General features: G+C 29.9%; 1 protein-coding gene across 1 annotated transcript in view; it reads left to right on the top strand.

The window, feature by feature from the left end:
* Positions 1–19,481, top strand: part of LOC129227045 (vacuolar protein sorting-associated protein 4-like) — a 50,002-nt gene extending 30,521 nt beyond the window's left edge. The window contains exons 9-13 of the mRNA XM_054861685.1: positions 2,761–2,892; positions 3,727–3,814; positions 7,782–7,922; positions 10,240–10,350; positions 18,937–19,481. Coding sequence (XP_054717660.1) covers positions 2,761–2,892; positions 3,727–3,814; positions 7,782–7,922; positions 10,240–10,341 — 463 coding nt within the window. The 3' untranslated portion in view covers positions 10,342–10,350; positions 18,937–19,481. The remainder of the gene's footprint in view (positions 1–2,760; positions 2,893–3,726; positions 3,815–7,781; positions 7,923–10,239; positions 10,351–18,936) is intronic.
* Positions 19,482–21,059: the final 1,578 nt, after the last annotated feature.

The following is a 21,059-nucleotide window of genomic DNA, read 5'->3' as shown; positions in this document are numbered from 1 at the left end:
AAAAACCCGAAAAAGTTGAATTAATTTAATTATTGCATATTCTATCTTAAATGCCACGTCCCAAATATAAGGTAAAAAAAGTTGGAAGCACAAAGCTAAAAGAAATGATTTTAGGACAATTAGGGGGAATACTAAACTGTACTGGTACCCAATTGATCAACATTGAAAATGAAGGTTGTAAAAGTAAAGGGGACAACAAAAATGAAAAAATGGCGAAATTGACCAAATGTTTATTAGGTTAAAATAATCCTAATGCTGGTAGTAACGTAAGCGTCCTCGTGTTGATGAATATATGTTTTCAATACTTATTTTAATTCATTAGAGAAGGTAAAATTACTAAGTGATTAAACTACGTATGATTAAATTATTACTGTGCTTTTAAATTTTGCATAAATTTTTAATAAGATCAAGTAAGTTTAGTAGGAGGATTAAAAAAAAAAAAAAAAAAAAAAAAAAAAAAAAAAAAAAGTGTATACATACATACAGGGAGGGAATGACTGCATAAAGTGTTCAAACTGTCTATAATGATAACCTGTCTCTAACAATTTTTTTTAGGTCCTAACAATATCGTTGTTGACAGGTTTCACTGTATTTTGTTTAAAGCTAATAAAAAAAGTTACAGATCATGTAATAATTTACCTAATGTATCAATAAGAGCACTTATGCAAACAAGAGGAATAAGCTTCAAGAAAGTCATTACGATTTCATTGCAGACATTATTTTTCCTGGTTTAGTATATTGGGGGGGGGGGGGAATCTTTGTTAAAAAAGAAAGAGAAAAAAAAAAGAAAAAAGAAAGAAAATCATTTTACTTTAAAGCTTTAAATAAAAAGACAAATTCTGAAGTTTTTCCCAATCATAATTTCGTTCTTATTTTAACTAAAAATCCAAATAATAATCATTTTCATTTAATACATTTCAATAAAAACTTTTCGTAAAAATCAATGTTTATTGGTTCTTTCACCATTCATACAGGGGAACATCTTTACCTAACATTGGGATAAAAAAGGATTAATTAACAATAGTTAGATTATCAATATATAGGTCCCTGGTGCCAAAGGTTAGTAAGAAAAGAAAGGTTCTCTGGTTAAGGAGAGGAGAAAATGTTGAATGGTAGAAGAAAACTAAACTAAAGTGTGATTTTTTTAAAAAATAAATTAAAATTTATATTAAATAAAAAAAAAATGTTTGTCAGAAATCATGATTCTTACTCACAAATGTTAATTTGTTAATTCTTTTCTTGCACACTTTTTATATGCAGATCACTGTGTGCATATGTGTGTTTAAGGGATTTTTTTTCTTGTCATATGGAAAATAGTTTAATTTACAAGTAAGTTGCTGCCCCTAAGCCAGGGCTAAGGTAGAACTACAAACAATGTACCAGGCAGTCTCGTGATGTGATAACTGGGCTGTCTAGTATATTGCATGTAGTTCTGCCTTAGCTCTGGCTTAAGGGTGATAACTTACTGCTAAATACAGTCAAACCTCGTTAACACGAACTCGACGGGGACGCCAAAATATTTCGTGTTAACTGAATTTCGCGTTAACCTATTTCCACGTTTACCGGATTTTGTGTAAGCAAACAAGTTTTTTTTTTTTTTGTGACTCAAAAAATATAGGAATCAAAGTACATTTGTACAAAAATATACACACAAAACACAAGCATTTATATTTATAGTTTAAGTAAAACAAGTAAGTCAAAACAGGCCATGGCTATTCGGGTCATTTCTCTACGACAGTGCATTTTCAAACATCTGGATTTTTCCTTGATCGAAAGACTAGATGTTCGCTGTTGACGGGTAAAAAAAAACAAATTAATTGTTTTTAGACACATTTTTCTTTTTTCACAATGAAATTTTAAATCTAGGATTATCAGCCACTTGGTAAAGATTTCACTGTTCATCCAAGCTTTTTTACTGTAAGCATAGCCTACAGCTTTATGTCGTTTTTTCTTGAAGCAACGAGAAATTTTGCTTGCTACCATTCATGTCACGTGCGTCCAAGTGCAGATCTTATAACAGTAATTGCATATAAACGGATGAGGTTTTATTTTTTTCTTTTCCCCCCTTTTTTTTCAAGGAGATAAAATTTTCTTCCGTCTTATACGGGAATTCGTCTAAATCCTCTTCGTGTTAAGCGATTTATTTAACACTAATTTGTAGCTTTATCGGACGGGGAGTGACATTTACTTCATGCTAAGAGAAATTTCGTGTTAAGCAAGTTCATGTTAACGGGGTTTGACTGTACCCAAGTTTTGCCTTCAATTCAAAAGTCAACCCGCACCATGCTGCAGACACTCGCTGTCGAGATGAACTCGCTTTCTCTACCAGTTTGTTGGCACATTCAGCTTCAATGAGATGACATCTGCCTCCAGCTCGTTCATCGACTATTCCTGAATGAGGAGTTCTAATAAGAACACAACTGCAGTCTCAGGATGTGATAACCATGGTATATTGCATGTAATTTAATATAGTTATTATTTGCTATTTTCCAACTATTGATGCTACATTTGTTTTAATTTTGTGTCACAAGATGATTATTTTATTCCTCATATTTTGTTTATCATTTTTGAGAGTGTAAGATGTAAAGGTTTCAGCAATAATATTAACACACAATAGATTCTCAGCAGTTTCTATCCAAAAAGTCTTGCTCCCAGCCAATCACTTGGTGTTAAACGTTAAAACACAAAATATATGTTTAATTATATTGCTTCTCGAAAATAGGAATCATTTTCAATAAGCGTTATTCTTTTCTCCTGTAGGTTTGAAAAAAGAATACATATTCCTCTGCCAGATGAAATTGCCAGATTAGCTATATTCAAACTAAGTATTGGTAACACACCAAATAGTTTGAATGAAACTGACTTCAAAACTCTAGCAAAGAAAACAGATGGGTAATGTTGTTTGAACTAATATGTTTTTAAATATTTTCTTTGCATATTTGTTGCATTAAAGTAATTAGGAGAAAAAAAAAGCTAGATGATTGGTTAAAAATTTATTTATTATTGTATATTTATGTATATTTTTTTCAATAAAGTAGTATAGCTCTGATAAGATGATACCTGATGTTTTCCCAGTTACTACTTTTTGAGAAGCACACAAAAAAAAAAAAAAAAAAAAAAATCTCTTGGCATGGATTTGTGTTTTAATACCTTCTCAATACTACATTAAAGATAACCAACTGAATGCTAATAACCCTTCCTGATTTCAGTGAACTCCCCCCCCCCCAAAAAAAAAAGCAAACATGTACAAGGTCAAGTTCTGCCCCTAACTTTGTGCTTTTTCAATTTTTCTTTACTTGACGGAAAAAAAAAACCCTAGAAATCACTGTATATTACTCTCATGGTAAAGTTATGAAATACAGACCTGCCAACTCTGCCGTTTTTCATGGGGGACTCCTGGTTTTTGCCAATTTCTCCTGGTTTTGCATTTAAGTATCAATTTCTCCCGTTTTTCTTAAATTTTTTTATTTTATCATTATTATATAGTTATTTATCGAAATTTTCGTTTGTAAAGGAAAATCATTTTTCAACTGCTCCAATGCATTTTTCATTTTTACGATCCCATTAGAAATGAGCAGAACTGTGTAAAATATTTTTCATGTGCCTTTTTGGAACCCCTTTGAGTCTACCTAGGTCTTAGGAGCCACTCGCAACATTTGCAAAATGAGAAATCCAGCTCTACTGTACTTTGAAGTCTTTTTTATTGATTATTTTTCTCCTTTTTAGGTTTTCTGGAGCAGATATTGCTGTTTTAGTTAGAGATGCTCTCATGCAACCAGTGAGGAAAGTACAGTCCGCTACTCATTTTGTGAGAGTAAGTTAGTTCATTTTCTCATTATTATCATCTACGTTTAAATTACTTTTCAAGCTTAATATTCATGACTATCTTGTGTAAAGTACAACAAATCAAGATTTGGATTTTTACTTAAATTTTAAAGATAACATGATTCCAGAAGTTGTAGCTCTCTTATGTTATCTTTTAATTTGAAAAACTTCCTATTTTTCCTGTGTTTTATATTTACTTTCTGTACCCCCTATTTTGTAATTTCCACTCCTCAGCTATTATATTTTTTTCCAACTGTTTCCAGTTAGCAAAGTAAAACATTTTTAGTTAAGCTTTCGGTTTGATTTATAGGTTATATGTAGTTATAAATAATAAGCCTTTCCTTAAATGGACAAAACATTTGTGTATGCATACATTTAGTGTTGCCAGTTATTAAAGTTGTCAAATACATGAGTAAACACGTTATTACATGGTAGACATTGAATTTGATGTTACATGGTTTTGATATAATGCAATTTTAAAAAAATTAATTTCAATTTTATTTGTTTTACTGTAAAAAAAATATTGTTAGAAAATCACATTATGCTAATTTTTTCATAGGATAAATTAAAAAAATGTCGCAAGTACAATATATTTATTTTATAAACATTTTTTTTCATTGTTGCTCAGATGACCTTTATTGTTGCAGAAAAACTTATTTTCTTTTTGAAAGTATGCATTTTGTTCTTGGTAAATGAAGTTGATCAAGTTTCCTTTAAAAAAAAAAAAAAAAATTTAAATAATTTTTTTATGAAAGTATTTAGTGCGTTTTATATTTTTAATCAAAACATTTTAACAAATTACAGTACCCGCCAATAACAAAATCACTGGATTATAAAATCAGCCGTTTTTTAAAATCAAATCTGGAAGAACAGAATCATTGCAATACCAAAACATGTTAAAACCGTCCTTCAATAAAATCACTATCGCCGTTTTATAAAATCAAAATTTTGGACATTGTATGTAAAAAAATGATAAGAAGCACCAAGAAGTGAAAGAATTGGTTTCAGAAGATGAGGAAATCTCAGCTTCAAATTTGTCTCTTCAATAGATGTCAGAAAAGCGCTTGATGATATACGATACACTTTAGAGCAAAGAAGAAAACATAGTGTTGAACGTTACAAAACATTTAGTAAACTCTCAAATGATATTGAATCTTAATTCTCCAATTCTGTTTACCAAAAAAAAAAAAAAAAAAACTTCATGTTTAGTTAAATGACAATTGTATTTTTAAATACTTAAAACAAAAATAAATAACAAAATTCATTTTATATTTTAAAGTATTTGAACTTCAAGACCTTTCATTTTTTAAAATACCGGTTTATAAAATCGGCCGCTTTATAAAATCAAATGCCTTCAGAACGAATGTGATTTTAATAAGCGGCGGTCACTGTATCAGCTATCATAAAATTTTACTCTGCAGGACTTGACTTCAGTATAACATGATATACATTACCTTGATTTACATTACTTCAAAGTTTTGTATTGCATGGTTTTGCTATACAGTGAAGCTTTAATGTGTCAAAAATGCGGGAAAAGTGAAAAAATTCGAGTTATCGAAATTTTGGCTCATTAAAAAGGAAAAGAATGCCTACCACTGAAACTCATGAAATTTATAATTTGAGCAGAAATTGATAGAATTATGTATCAAGGAGAATATATATCTACTTGACATAATTAACATGTAATATAGTTACTTTATGAAGTTGAGAGTTTGTATAAGCTGGAAAACAATTTAAATTTTTATACTAAAATATAACAATTTTTACTTACTAAACTATGAAAATATTTTATCAAAAACATCTGTAAACGAGGAATCGGGAGCATTCTAACATGATTCTATGAAAATGCACAATACTTCTTCTGCTCTTTTAATATCTTGACTAGAAGGTAATTTTACCACTGGCTCAAATTCTTACTTCTCTTTAAAGCCAGAAATGTTCTCGCTATTCTCACATCTGTGTTTGAATGAGTGTTCATATTCTTTTGTAAAAAAACTCTACTAAATTTATGTCAGTGATTGATGAGATTTACTTCGTCCATGCGCCTTTTTGTTCATACTATTTGGGGGAAAAAAATGACTTTGACTTATGCAGTTACGTCAGCAAGGAAAATCTAACCATGGTCATCAAATAAAATTAGGCTTATCGAATACTTTGACTCGATGAAATTCGGCTTATGCAGAATGAATAACATCAATTCTCCCCATTCAGTTGGATGTGAATAAAGATTCACTTTGACTCATTGAAGTTTCCCTGTAGTACGAAACATGGTTTTAATACAACAGAATGCATATTGCCTTGATTTATGTTATGTGCATTCATAATTATTTTAGAAAATAATTTAAATAAATATTTAAAAGTTTTGTATAGTAAGGTACGATATCAAGGTACTTCGTACCGATATGGTATGAGGTAACCATGTTAAACAAGGGACGCCTGTATTACTTACTAACTAATTCAAAAAACGTTTAAATGATTATATAAAAAGGTTATTTCCTTTTGAAATTTTGTAGAAAGTTTTAAAAATATCTCTATTTATAATATGTATGATAAATAATTATTTTATTAGCATTATTATTTGTGAGATTTTCACTGTATAGTATCTCTTGACAATAATGTTCGTTGAAAAAGTCAATAAACTGGTCTCTGGTAGTTTTTTTTTAATCGGGAAGGGAGTTTCAAAGTTATGTAACCATAATTTTAAAATGGTCCAACTGTTATCGATAGTTTTTTTTTCAATGAAGAAATGATATAATATAGCATATATTATATCATTTCTTCATGATGAATAGAAGATGAATTTCTTAGAATCATGATGAATTTCTTAGAAATGATATAATATAGCTCATAAGCATATCTTGTTTTTTGATACAGGAGTAAAAATCAGGAGCAAACATATGCATTTTTTTACTGCAATTTAATCATTATTTTAAAGTGTTAAGATTACCATTGCTGATTTCTCATAGAAAACCTTAAAGCAATTTTTTCCTTGTTCATATGTAAATAAGTGTACGTATTATAAATCTAATTGTGTACATCCTAGAATTAAATATTTTTTACTGTTTTCTGTTCAGCAGGGAAATGTTTCATGTACACATGAAAAAATTTCATTTAATTTTAACTTCTTATAAAATTTGCATTTATTTTGTGAAAAAAAAATTCCTCATGGTTCTTATGAGTTTGAAAATTACTGATAAACAGGTGATGAAACTACAAAATGGCAAATAAATGAATCAATTGAAAGCTTTCTGTCCCTATTTTTGGAGAAAAAAACTTATAAGGTAATTTAGTGTGGCATACGTAAACTAGTAAGAATTTTAGGGGTGAAGAATCTTGAGGAGCAACAGGCATTGCTCCTCCCCTCGCCCCCAATCTTAACATTAATATTTTCTTAACTTAAGAAGAAAGTATTGAATTAGAAAAAAGAGAGGAAAAAAAAACCTAGGAAGTTCTCATTTGAATGAAGGTTTTTACTTTTGTTTCTTACATTGTAATATTTAAAAAAAAAAAAAAAAAGCTGCTTCAAAATATCTTATTGTGTGCCAATAAGTTAGTGTTTGTTATTTTGGATTAATATATCCCTGGAACTTTTGGTTTGTATTGACTTACAACAGAGTCATATCTACGAAGTTTCTTTTTTTTTATGTTGAAAATTAAGCATTTTTTCATTGTTGGTTAGACAAACATATTTATAATACTGCTGAAGTGGAACCAGTAAAATGTTTGTCTTAAACTGTGTTTTCAACAACTACATAGTACACATTTCTGTACGTATTAGCAGAATATTTTGTAAAACAAAAAACAAACCCCTTTTTCGTGTTATTTACTTTTAAATGAATGAAAATATCATTCAATGTAGTCACAAGACTTTTAATCTTGTTTCTTTTTTTGATTCTTAAGTGTTTGGTAAATGCTAAAGGGCTTTTTGCAATAATAATGATTTTTTTTAAATTTAGGTCTCAGGTCCTTCTCGCTCTGATCCCAATGAAATAGTTTCTGATCTACTGAAACCTTGCTCTCCTGGTACACCTGGTGCTATTGAAATGTCTTGGGTTGATGTACCTGGTGATAAACTGCTGGAACCTGTTGTAACAATGGTAATGTTGACCTTATTATTAGCTTTTCGACCTAGATACAAAAAGATATGTTTTTTAATTTCTATTGGCAGAAAACTTGAGATCTTAAAATACAAACAGAAGTAAAACGTAGAACAAGGGGGAAAAAAGTCATTGTCTCTGCGATTCAAAAAGAAAAGGGGGGGGGGAGGGGTTATAAGTTTGAGTGTTTCAGTATATTTGTCTGTGGCATTCCTTAACAGAGAGATCAATTTTAATAATCCTTTTTAGCCTACTTTCTCAGTAAAAGTCAGAGAAAGAAGAAAAAAGCATGAAAGAAGGCTTAATGCACCTTGAAAATATCGAAAAAAACATAAACAAAAAAAGTCAGAAATAATTAAATATCGAAAAATTAAAATTAGATAGTAAGTTATTGAGATGGGGGAAAATGTCTGTCAGTCTGACTGTCTGTCCCCCCCCCCACCTAATAACTTTTGAGTGAAAAGTCCGATTCTATCAAATTTTTTTTTTGTTCGAAAGATCTCGGCGAGGACACCTCTTTCCTATATTTCACTTTTTGATTTGAACTATTTTTTGTTAAATTTTGAACAGTTCAAAAAAACTCAACATTAGCGCCTACGGGAAAATTCAAGGCAATTCCGAACTTAGAGGTGAGTTTGCTTCAAACACACTTTGTAGACAAAAGCTTCTGATGCAAAACGTGTATATAAAATATCTTTTTGATTTGAACCATTTTCCGTTCAATTTTGAACAGTTCAAATCCCTTTATATTTGCGCCTACGGGGAAAATGAAAGTCAATGTAGATTTCACACTTGAAGGCGGATTTACTTCAAACAAATTTTGTTGAAAATAGCGCTTGGCGACAAATCTCCGACTCCGAGAATTTTGGGGTACCTGACTCCAACTCCGGCTCCTGTGCCCGACAATTAGTCGGGATTCGGCTCCCCGACTTCGACTCTGACTTCGTAGATTTGGCAAAAATATATACACAGAAGAAAAATGACTGACTCCGATTCTTGGATATTCGACTCCAACTCCTTTATCCCAATATAAGTCCAACTCCACAAACATTGACAGAGTTATGTACTCTAAGGGAAATGACAGATTCCAACTCCGAGTCTTTGAGTTAATTACCTTTGACTCCCAAATCTGACTCTTTCATCCCAAAGTGAGATTGATTCCGACTCCAACGCCTTGGTTTCAACTGTGAAATAATTATTGTTAATATGACTTTTTTTTATTTTTACTCTAAAGTTTTAATTTATGTATTTAGGTTTCGGCGGATAAACTCGAAGTCCTTTATGTTTCTACATTAACATATGCGTAGACGGTTTTTTTTTTCTGACAATGAAAATTATTTCTTTAAGTTGACATTTTATTGTTTTTATTTATTTTGGAAAGTACATTAATTCATTAAAAAAAATATTTTTTGGCAACAGAGGAAAAACAAAAGATTTTTTTTTTGATATGATGTATTTATTTTCATGAGGTTATTAATTTTAATTATTATTTTCTTTTTGAAAGCAGTTAAAGAATTTTTTTTAATGGAAAAAAGTGTATTAGCTCTTTTGTTTAATAGGTGCTGCTATTTTGTTTGTTTATTTATTTATTTATTTATTTTTTACACATCTATATTTTTAGATGAGTGAGGCAAATTTTATTCCTAGAAATCAGCTTAAAATATTTTTAAAATATGTTTGAAACAATTTGCAATTTTAGCCATTTTTGAGATTATTGATCAGGTATTAGAAAGTAGATATGGGTATACAGGAAAGTAGGCTCGTTTAGTTCTAGAAGGAACTTGTTCTGTTTGGAAGGTTACTTGAGTGATAGTGTTCTTAGCTAGTTCTCATTTTTTAGGACTTTTATTACTATACATATTAATTAAAAACTGCAAAAATGTTCTGCAGTTTTGTAGTGGAAAATTGCTGAAAAGCTTTATTGCTGGATATGATTGAGCAATAGTATTTTTTAAATATTAATTATAGGGGTTTCACTAACCAGCTTTCAACTGCAATTTAATGGGTGACAGTTGAAAAATATTCTTCAATTTTACTTATTTTGAATACTTAATATTGCTAAAATAATGACTCTTGAGTCACACTTTTTGGAAGTTTCTTAAACCTTCTTTCTCCCTTCCCCCCCCCTTTTTTTGGGAAAGTTAACTGCTGAAATCTTGTATTTATTATTATTTTTTGTTTTATTTTAAATGTAACCCACTCAGTACAATGTAAAATGAAAATTGTGTGACAAGATTGTGTAAATTTTTGTCCAAGATAATGTTCGTGATCTTTTGTGCTTATTTTACTTATTTGTTTCTCTAATTTTTTTCTGCAGAAAGACATGTTATTATCACTTGAAAGTTCCAAGCCCACTGTAAATGATGTAGATTTGGAAAAACTGAAAAAGTTTACAGATGATTTTGGTCAAGAGGGCTAGGATTATGTGGTAAGTTAATTGAGTAAATGTTTAACTCTGCTGTATGTAATGTATTGTCAAAAAATGTATGCATTAATGTCAGCTGCATTCAGGGGCGGCATTTTAGCAGTTCGTTTGGGGGTCGAGTTTCTTAAATATGAATTAACTTACTATGGAACAAAACACATGTTGGCTAACAGCAAGTAATCATGATATGGGGGGAGATTGCATAGTTAAAGAGCCTCCACAAGAGATATTTGTTGATGTGAGATTTTTTTTTTCAAAAATAGTATATATTTTTAAAGAGTAACGTAAGCATACTATGCATTGGGCAGCTGAAATGTGTTTCTAGCAGAAGAAAGTGGTGAACACTCATTAGACATACTTAAAATATGAGTGTAACAATGAATGTAAAATACCAAGGCATTTTCTTATGAAAATCATGCAGCCACACCACTCACTGCTCAAGTCTCTCATAACAGAGCAAACAAGAACGAGATATTTAGCCTATATGAGGAAATGAAGTCTTTAGTTAAAATTAACAATGATTCTTCATTAGTTTTTTACGTTCTGAAAAGGTCGGTAAAGGCTTGATGAATTTCTAATAATTTAAAAAACGGAAAACACTTGCTCATGTTTACAAGTGTGTTAAGTTTCATCAACCATTATGGAGAACCAGCAAGATTGTTTTTCTTGAACATTGATTTGCGATTTACGTCCATTGTATTTGCTCATTTTTTATCATTCCTCTCAAACAATTTAGGGGTGTGACCGCCCCCTCTCGACCCCCCTATTTGCCGCCCCTGGCTGCATTCATGTTCATGTGTCTGAGTTTCTTGAGTTCAGTGACATGATCAAGCTGATATTATTGCTGTTGTGTAGCATTTTACTTTTAATTCTTATGAATATCCAACATGATTTTATTCTTCATTTTTTAAAATATTGCTGTTATGTTTTCATGCGATGTACCAACCGCCAGGTTATGCCATCCAGATACTGCTGTTTTTTCTAATTATGTGCTCATCAGTCTGGAATCGACAATAACCAAACTGGTGGCTGATGTCATCTCATTTTGACATCAGTTTTTCAAATTTGTTTGTTTTCTTGTTGAAAATGTAATTTAGCAAATGTCGTAAAGCTGATCCTCAATTTTATAGAACTGCTCCTTCAGTATCAGAATGTGAGGAGCAGTACTGCTCCTCAAAATGAAATTCCTTTTTTCCACACTGATACATTCAGATCTTGATTTAACAAACCTTTTTTTAACGAATTTCGCGATGTAGCGAATTTTTCTTTTTTCCCCAATAAAATGAAGGCAAAAAACCCCTATTTACTGCATAATAAGCCCTGAATTAACGAATTATTTTTACAGCTGATTTTTTTTTTTTTTTTTTTTGTTGATTTGAGTAAGGAAGCATTAGATTGCTTTCCAAATGATATATCCACATTGTCCGAAGCAGGAAAACTTTTCTTGGAATCAGCAATTTTTGACGGGAAAAAGGGCAATCGATGAATAGCGATTCTGATGCAGAAAGTGATAATAAAACTTCTATTAAAACTTACTTTTTTAAATGCTTTACAATTTGCATGGCCTTTAAACTGTAAAAACATATCTCATACAGCAGGCTGCAAATGACACGGTATTTTTTTCTCTCCATAAAGTCGAAATGGAAATTGTCAAACATCTGTTACTGAGTACTTTAAAATTTCAAATCAACTAGGGTGTAATAAGTTGCGGAATGCTGAATAAAAAGTGTATACTTTCTAATTATGCATATTTTTGCTCAGGTTGCTTATTAGAGCTTTTACAGAAAATAAGTGCAATTTTTAAAACACATTTTCACTCTCTGATATTATGAATAACCCCGATTTAACGTAAAAAAGTTTCGGTCCCGATGAATTCGTTAAATGGTGGTCTGACTATAATTAAATTCTACTTCGTATATCTTGATAGGTGTATAAGTGGGCCTTAAAGGAAGCAAGAGCTGATTAGTTGGCTTAGACAATCCAAATGCAATGCCTTAAAGGGTATAATTCTTTTTAGAGGTCAAGAGCTCCCAGTTTCAAATACTGCCCAAGACATTTAGTTAATTTTTGGAAAATTCCATGAATTAAAAAAAAAAATATTTTAGTTGTATTAAAATAAATGTTTTTATTTGAGAAAATTACTCATTTTATATTAATAGGCTATATAACTGCAGTTATGTTCAACTACATATTGATTTTGTTAAGTTTTATTACTTTTACAGTTAAGAATTATCATTTAACTCTTATTTTAATTTATCTAATATAGTCCTTTTCGCCAGATTTTTTTTCTCTATTTTTCTGGATTAACTAACTGCATTACCCCTACCTTAACTAACTGTCTACCTCCAAAATAAGAGTAATTTTTGGACTCAAAATTTAAGTTTAGACCTTTTTATGTTAATGAATCAAAATTCTAAAACTAACATACATCAGCTTAGCAGAATTTTGCCAATTGGTTGTGTTCCACGAAACCTATTAAAATTGGCAGAAAATGCTGCCAATATTAAAAAAACACAAACATGAAACCTCAAGCCATTATTCTTTTATGAATGTATGTAAAAAAAGTTTTCACTAATTTTTCCACAAATAACCATAATTATAAAACAGACAATTTTTACAATTATTTTTTCTCATTTTGTCATGCTTGTTTTTTATTCAGGGTGGCGACAGATCAGGGAAATCAGGGAGATCAGGGAAAGGTCAGGGAACTTTATTAATCAGGGAAAAGTCAGAGAAATATCAGGGAATTTTGAAAAAATTACAAAAAATCAGGGAAAATTGATTTTAAGAAGAAAAAATTTTTTTTTTGCTTTAAAAAATTAAGTGCTCTAATTCCCTACGCACTTTCCGCCAATTATCTGTTCAAAAAAAAAAAAAAAAAAGTAAAATAAAAATGAGGTGCGATTATACACTGCCGCATATTTGTGCATCTTTTTTCCTCAACGTCTAAAGTATTGAATCTTACTTATTAACCACAGTATGAACTTCCTAAGATTGCTTCTGTGTCTGTTAGGTTGTTTATTTTACCTAGCTTGAAACTTCCCTTTACGCTTTCAATGCTACATAAAATAAACAACCATACAGGCAAAGAGGAAGCCTTCATTAATGCCTTAGCTCCTTTGCCTTTATTCAATTGTCTCGAAGTAATTAGCCTACTGTGATCACAATTTCAAGAAGAAATCTTTGGTTTTTGAATTAATACTATAAAAGCTTAAAAGTTATTACTTCTTTGCGTTTTTCATTTAGTTGCTAAAATTGAACTTTCAATAAAAAAAACTTTGTTTTTGCCGTTATACTATTTGTTGTCACCGCAGATTATAAAGGTTTTCTTTTCTTCAAACTTAAGTAATTCTTTAATTTTATAACCAAGTTGTATTCTTTTATATATTTTAAAATTAACTTATTGCTTTTTTCTTCTTTTTTTCTTGCATTTCAAAGTTGTTTATTACAAAAGCAATCTAAGATTTTTTTTCGTTACATACTGAAATCATTTGAAATAGAGTTAACTTGTGTACTTAAGAAAATATCTTAATTTTTTATTGTTAAAATGCTGTATTCATTCATTAAAACCTATGTTCTTGATTAGAGAAAAACTCCCTATGAATGGATGTCAAATGGTTTCATCTGTTTTGCATAAATATTTCAATTAGTTATATAAGAATAACTACATTACTTCTATTCTTTCACTATTACTTGTTATTCTTGCAACAATTATTATACTGTTTGAAAACTTAGTTCAAAATAATTTCAATTACTTTTTAGTTCTATCATAAATACACATATGTTTTTAAGAGTAATTTTAATAGTTTAATTCTTATGCTAAGTGGTTTCTGGAAGTAAAGTTTTTTTTTTTTTAATTATCTCTAATCTTTCCGTGTAGAAATATTTAATATCCTATTTTGTAGGGTTTTTTACCCAAAAAAATTGACTTGATATGTTTTTTTTAAACATTTTATTAAGAAAAGTAGCATCTTTTTAAAATATATCTTTAGTTCAATAACTTTACAAAACTTAAAACGTTTAAAATACTGCATTTTATACAAACATACAATGGATTTCAAGTAGAGCAAAGAAAGAAAAAAATTATTATTTGTAACGTAAATCAGGGAAATTTGGTGAACTTAATCAGGGAAAAGTCAGGGAACTTTTTTTCACAGTTCCTGTCGCCACCCTGTTATTATATTTTGTCACGAAAATAATATCTACTACAAATCAGAAATTCAACTGTATTTAATTTCAATTTTGTGACCAGAAACCACAGTCGCTTTAAAAATGAAGATAAGCCTTGTTTTAGATTATGAAATAATGAATTAGGGGATGTTCTAGTTATCCCTTAAATTTTGGGTAAAGTTCATACTGTGTAGCTTTTTAAGAGCTTTAACATGCTGCAAAAACCAAACAGATATAACTTTTTTTCAATGAAATATTCACAAATTAATGATTTTCTATAAAATTTGAATAAAAATCTTAGGAAAAAAATCTTTTTGGATTAAAGGTATTCTATGTTCTATTCTGCACCCCTGACGATGTGTATGCAAAATTTAATGATGATCGGTTGAGTAGTTAATTGCGTGAAAGAATTACAAACAAACAAAGTCACTTTCGCATTTATGATATTAGTAAGGATAGTGTGCCATGTATGGTTAAGTTGATTTTAATCAACTCCATTTGTATCAAAATATGTTTTGCACAATATTGTAAAAGTTTTTCGGTATATATTAGTGTATGAAATATGTTTTTTCTAAATTAAAAAAATGTATCAGTTTCTAGTTATATTTAAACCAATAAATTAATTAGCTATAAATCCTAAAATGTGTTTAAGAAAAGTCTTAAAAACAATGGCAGTATAAAACCTGTAAAGTTGACCACTTTTGTCAGTTACAGGTTTATTCCTATTAGGTTATACCAACTTTTATAAGTTGACCACTTGTCTAAGTTTAGCACTTAATTAGTGCACCACAAGTAATCAACTGATGCAGGTTTCACTGTATTACAATTCTATTATGTCAAAGCAATAATTTCATGTTTCAAGCATATTATTGAAAATAAGTGGATTTTTATTTTGTCTTATATTTTCCATCATGTCAGGTAGAGACGTACCGAGTAGCACTCTGGCCGAGTACCGAGTACTCGGCCTTTTACTACTCGGCCGAGTACTGAGTTACCGAGTAACTCGGCCTTTCACTACTTGGCCGAGTTTCCCAGTACCAATTATGTTGAAAGAAGGACCACCGACACACACCGATGAATTTTGAGCTTATTGAAATAGTAGTATAGACCTCCTTGTCCATATAATAGTTTTTAAACGAAATTCCTGCTGAAATTTAACTACAAAATTTTGCAAAAATAATATTTTTTAAATTAAAAATTAATAAATAAAAAGTATGACTTATCAAGTTGGAATTAAAACAAATTATACAAATTTATTCATTATAGGTCTAGTTCGCTAAACATAAATAATTTTTAAAAGCAAAAAAACAAATGTGCAGGAACAGAACACTGCAGACACGTTTTTCTGTGTTACAAGGATCGTCTTTTCAGTGCATAACATGTGAACTAAAGAATGTAAAGGCCTACAACAAAAAATTCGACTTTTGCCGGATGCCTTTAAATCAACGAGCTCACATTTTGTGCATTGAAAAAGAAATTCCTCGTAACGCCAAAACACGTGTCTGCAGTGATCCTGCACTGTGCTTCTAATGTTGTTTTATTTCCTTTTATTTTTAAAGCTAAGGTATTTTTATATATCTTATAACTAATTTTAGTTTGTAGCAAAAATTCCATATTTGCACAATTTTTAACAAAAAAGTTTTATTAACTTTCCGAGACATTCAAACCAAGATTTATTTCATTGAAGTATTTCAAACTTCATTATTCTCAAAATTTAAATTTGAATTGTAAATGGTTGCAGAAAATTATATATGGCTTAAGCTTTTTTGTAAATTTTAATGTATTCAATTTTTTGCAACTACTCGGTATTGGCCGAGTATCTGATCAAAATTTGGCCGAGTACCGAGTACTCGGCATATTGGCCGAGTAGGCGGAGTACCGAGTAGTTACCGAGTACTCGGTACGTCTCTAATGTCAGGCCATTTGTTAAAAGTGGGGAAAATAGCAGCTCTGCTCTTTTACAAACTATGATGATTGTGGCATGTGCACTTAGTGTATATAATTTTGAAATAAGTTCCAATAGATCAATATGAAACCATCAATATGTAAAAGTGTATGTTCATTAAGATATATAAATACCTTTGTACTGAAAAGTAAAGCAAGAAATAACGTCAAAAAGCAAACTGCAGTTTACTGCAGACACATTTTTCAGAACGCCTTTTTCAATGCAAAAAGTAACAGTGTTGGCAAAAACCCGGGTTTTTTAAAAAACCCCATGGACCCAGGGTTTTTTGGGTTTTTTAAAATACCCCCCCCCCCCCAAAAAAAATCCAACTAAAGCTGGGTTTTTTAAAAGAAATGTGGGTTTTTTGTCTTTTTTTATTTTTAATTTCCATGATTATCAACAGTTAAGGCAAAGTTACTTCTCAAGTGATAAAATCCATTGTTTGTTTTTAATTACTGCATTTTTTTTTTTGCATTATACTTTATTGTATTTCATTTTGTTATGCAAAACTACTGTAGAACCTCAAGTGGTTTAAATCCCATTTTACTGAATTCCTCCTTAATCGAGACATTTCTTTGAATTTTATGTTGCCTGTTTTTCTATTTCTGTGTACAGAGTAAGAAATATTAAACCTTTTCGTAAGATAAGGAAAATACTGTACATCCTATTCTGTTTTCTCTCCGACCGTTTGTAAAACTTCTTAATTTCTAAAAAAATATACCTTGTTTATTTGAGATTTGTGACATGTTGGTTTGCAGAAAATAATTCGCATGAAAGCCTGTTAGCTAGAGTAGTTTCCTCTGTACAATCTGCAAATATTGAGAAAATCATACGTGACAGGACTTAGTCAAAATAATTTGAGTTATTTATTAACCAATTGAGTTATTTATTGACCAGTTAAAGAGAAAAGTTAAATAGATTTATTTAAAATCTTTGAAGTATTTTTTTAATGCCGTTTAGAGTTAAGAAATACTATTAAAGTCCAAAATTCATTTTTTATGTCCATTGTCAGTGGTGAAGAACAAATGAAAAAAAAAGTTTCAATTGTAAAAGTATTTAAATTAATTTTTTAAAAAACTTCTCAGAAAATTTAAAAAAGCCCAAAAGTGGGCTAAATAATGGGGTTTTACTTTCTTCTATATCTAATATATAGAAGAAAGTATTGGATTCGTGCAAATTTTCGAATTTCGAATTTTGGCGGATTCGAACGTTTTGAAGTGTGCTGAGTCCATTTCGACTATTTTTGGAAAATGTCTGTCTCTGTGTGTGTGTGTGTGTGCATGTGTGTGTATGTATGTATGTGTGTGTGTATGTCCGTGTGTGTGACCAGTTTTTTGTGGTCGCTCTACAGAAAAAACTACTACATGAAATCGAACGAAATTTGGTACACATATGTACCCCTATGTGAACTTATGCCCATTGGTTTTTGGCGCAAATTCCTCCAAGGGGGGTGGAGCGAAGGAACATTTTTTGAGTTACGCATGCTTGCTATTCCTCAGGAAGTAACTGGTGGAATCAAACAAAATTTGGTCCATATATTGCCATTAACAGGAACAGGTGCTGATTCAATTTTGGTCTCGACTCAAACGGGGGTTGAGCTATAGAACGTTTTTTGTCGTGAATTGTGACTACTGTATCTCAAGAAATAATGAACGGAATGAAAGAAAAATTTATCGGCAAGTAGCCCTTAGTGAGTATAAGAGCTGATTTTATTTTGGCTTCAACAGCTAAAAAGGGGGGTAGCGCAATTGCCCGTTCTTTTTTTCCCATTCTGAGTGCCTATCTCAAGAAGTAATGCTACGTTCTGGTTGAAATTTGGAATATATGTGAATCCATATGTAAACAGGCTTTGGTTCAATTTTGTAGCCAATCGCTCCAAGAGGTGTGGATTTTTTTTTGCGAATAAAAATAGCTTTATTAATGCAACAATAAGAAAGATAAATCGTAATAGATTAATTTTTAATTGTATGGAAATGATCGGAAATATTATCTCAATGATTTAAAATTTTTAACTTTTGCCATCTTATGTTTGTTAACAAATAAAATATTTGTCATTAATTCAAGCAAGGCTTTTAAAATAACTTTCAATTTTCGCTCTTTGCTTTGCTTTTGCAATAATTCAGACATTGGGATGGTCGTCAAGTTTTTGCATGTGTAATTTTGTTTTTGTTGGGAATATTGCTTCCTCATCAAGCATGGGAAGGGATCAGAAAAAAAAAGAAAAATATAGAAGAAAGTTTCGTGATGGCCACAACATACTAGTTTTAAATGTTTTTTTTTTTCAAAAAAAACCCATTGGATACAACCTAATCGGGTCCAATTAGGCCAACCCTGAAAATTAATGAGCTTATAGATGAAAAGACATCCGACAAAAGCCTTTTGACGACCTTGCTTTTTGACGTTGTTATTTCTTACTACTGCATATTCATTGTTGAATAATGCTTAATTTCCTTATTCTGTTTTATCTTCCACAGGCCTTTAAATGATTGTTATATATTGTAAATTTTGAAGATGACGTCCATGAAATGTTGAGCACTTAGTTTAATCGAGCATCGTCACATGGAGTATATATTATGAATAGTTAGCAGCGATATCCTTCTACTAAAGAAAAAAGAGTTTTCATTTGCAATGTAGATGTTCAAATTTTGTGATTATCATTCAGGACTTTTTTTTCTTTTCAACTTCAGAAGATATTTCAGAAGATTTGGTATCACTCTGAAATACTCTGTGTATTTATTTTACATACGAAACTGCTGAAAACTTTTATTGTTATTAATTTTTTTTATATAAACAAACTTGATTTGGCTTATATTTCACTTTTGCTTCATTTAATAAAGAACTGAATATTTTAAGGTTTTTAAATGTGCTTACCACCTATAATTGATAGGTCCTTGTGATTTTATTTCTTCAAACTAATGTTAAATTCATTGTTATTGCTTCAATTCCTTTAAATTTTGACCTGTATTTAAGATAATGCTATAATAAAGTGTCTATATATTTCTAAATTTGTCTTTTGGTTATATAATTGCATTATACATTTTCATTCACACTCGAGCTACTAACTCCCTACTCCAAGAAGTCTCTTACATTGTTTCAAACGTCTCAGATCTCTTGATATTTTTCTCATGAATTTTAAAATTGAATAATTTTGATATCATTATAAAAGGACTATCAAATGCTATTCCATATGATGTTCCAATTAGATATCAAAAGCAATGTTGTGTGATGGCAGTGTTTCCTTGCCATATTATATATTTTTCAATACATATAATATAAAAGGGAGGAGATATATACAATACCAATGCACTCTGCATGCCTTGGTAATTAAAATCTTGTAACAGCTTTGTAATAACGGCATATTTTTATTAATTAAAAAAAAATAAACCCATTTAAAAAAAAATTCTTTGTGGGTTAATTTGTATTGAAAGAACAGCAATGTAAGGAATTATTTCAAACTTTTTATTATAAATAACACAAAATATTTCTGGCACATCAATAAGTTACACCCATCACGGCCAGAAATAATATAATCTTCATCAAATAAAAATTTCAAACAACTGGTAAAATGCAATATTATGAGTACACACATTTTTCAAGATTTTGTTATCTACTGTGTGATTACTTATTTATAAAGTCCTATTCATGTACAGAATTGTTCAGTTTCTGTTTTCAGTTTATAAAATTGAATAATACTTGATATATTTTTCTTAAACTTTAGTTTATTTTTTCTGACTTTATAAATTTACCCTTTGCTGACCATGGGACTAAATTAAGCTAAAAATTTGTTTTATAAGTTTTCGAATATAAATAATATCTTTTTTTTTCTATGCTTTAAGGCATCGAAATCTTAATTCTAGCAAAAAAAAAAAAAAATGTTTGAAAAGTACACATTTTATTTTAGAAAACATTGCATTTATACTGTCATGTTTCTACCTTTTTTCAAGTTTTCTTTTCAACTGAAGATTGAATATAAGTGATGTCATTAATTAGACAAATATTTCTGAGTTGACTAATAAATGAACCAAAGTTTATAAAATTGTTGTTTTGTATCTGTAATTGAACACTTATACACATATGTCCCATCCATTTACACAAAATCTGCTGTACTAATTTTTACAAAACTTGATATACATGCCATTTAAATCATCATTTAATAGTTTTGTGTATAACAAATGTCCATCGACCACAAAGTTAATGATCCTTAAATGGTCAAATGAAGGATTTTAATTGTGACTTAAATATTTTTAACTATGATTTTTAAAAATTAAATTCATTTATTTTGTGTAAATAAATGTTGTTAAGTTTTTGATATAATTATCTTTAGACTCATTAGATAGATGTATATGTCCTAAATTATTACAAAGTATTTTCAGTATTATTTATTATCAATTGTTTACTTGTACAGTTGAACTCTCTTAATACGATCACATTTAATAGGAAATCACGGCTAAAATGAACATTTTGTTTGTTAAGTTTGGTTTGCTATCTAATTACATTAAAAATTTCATGTATAATACACACATTAAGTTGAAAGTATCGGCTAAAACAAACAAAAATTTCTGACCTCTTTACTTAAAGTGTTCGTGTTTGACTACTG

Source organism: Uloborus diversus, chromosome 7 (assembly GCF_026930045.1).
Source record: "Uloborus diversus isolate 005 chromosome 7, Udiv.v.3.1, whole genome shotgun sequence".
NCBI lineage: Eukaryota > Metazoa > Arthropoda > Arachnida > Araneae > Uloboridae > Uloborus > Uloborus diversus.
This window is presented reverse-complemented; position numbering and strand designations above follow the sequence as displayed.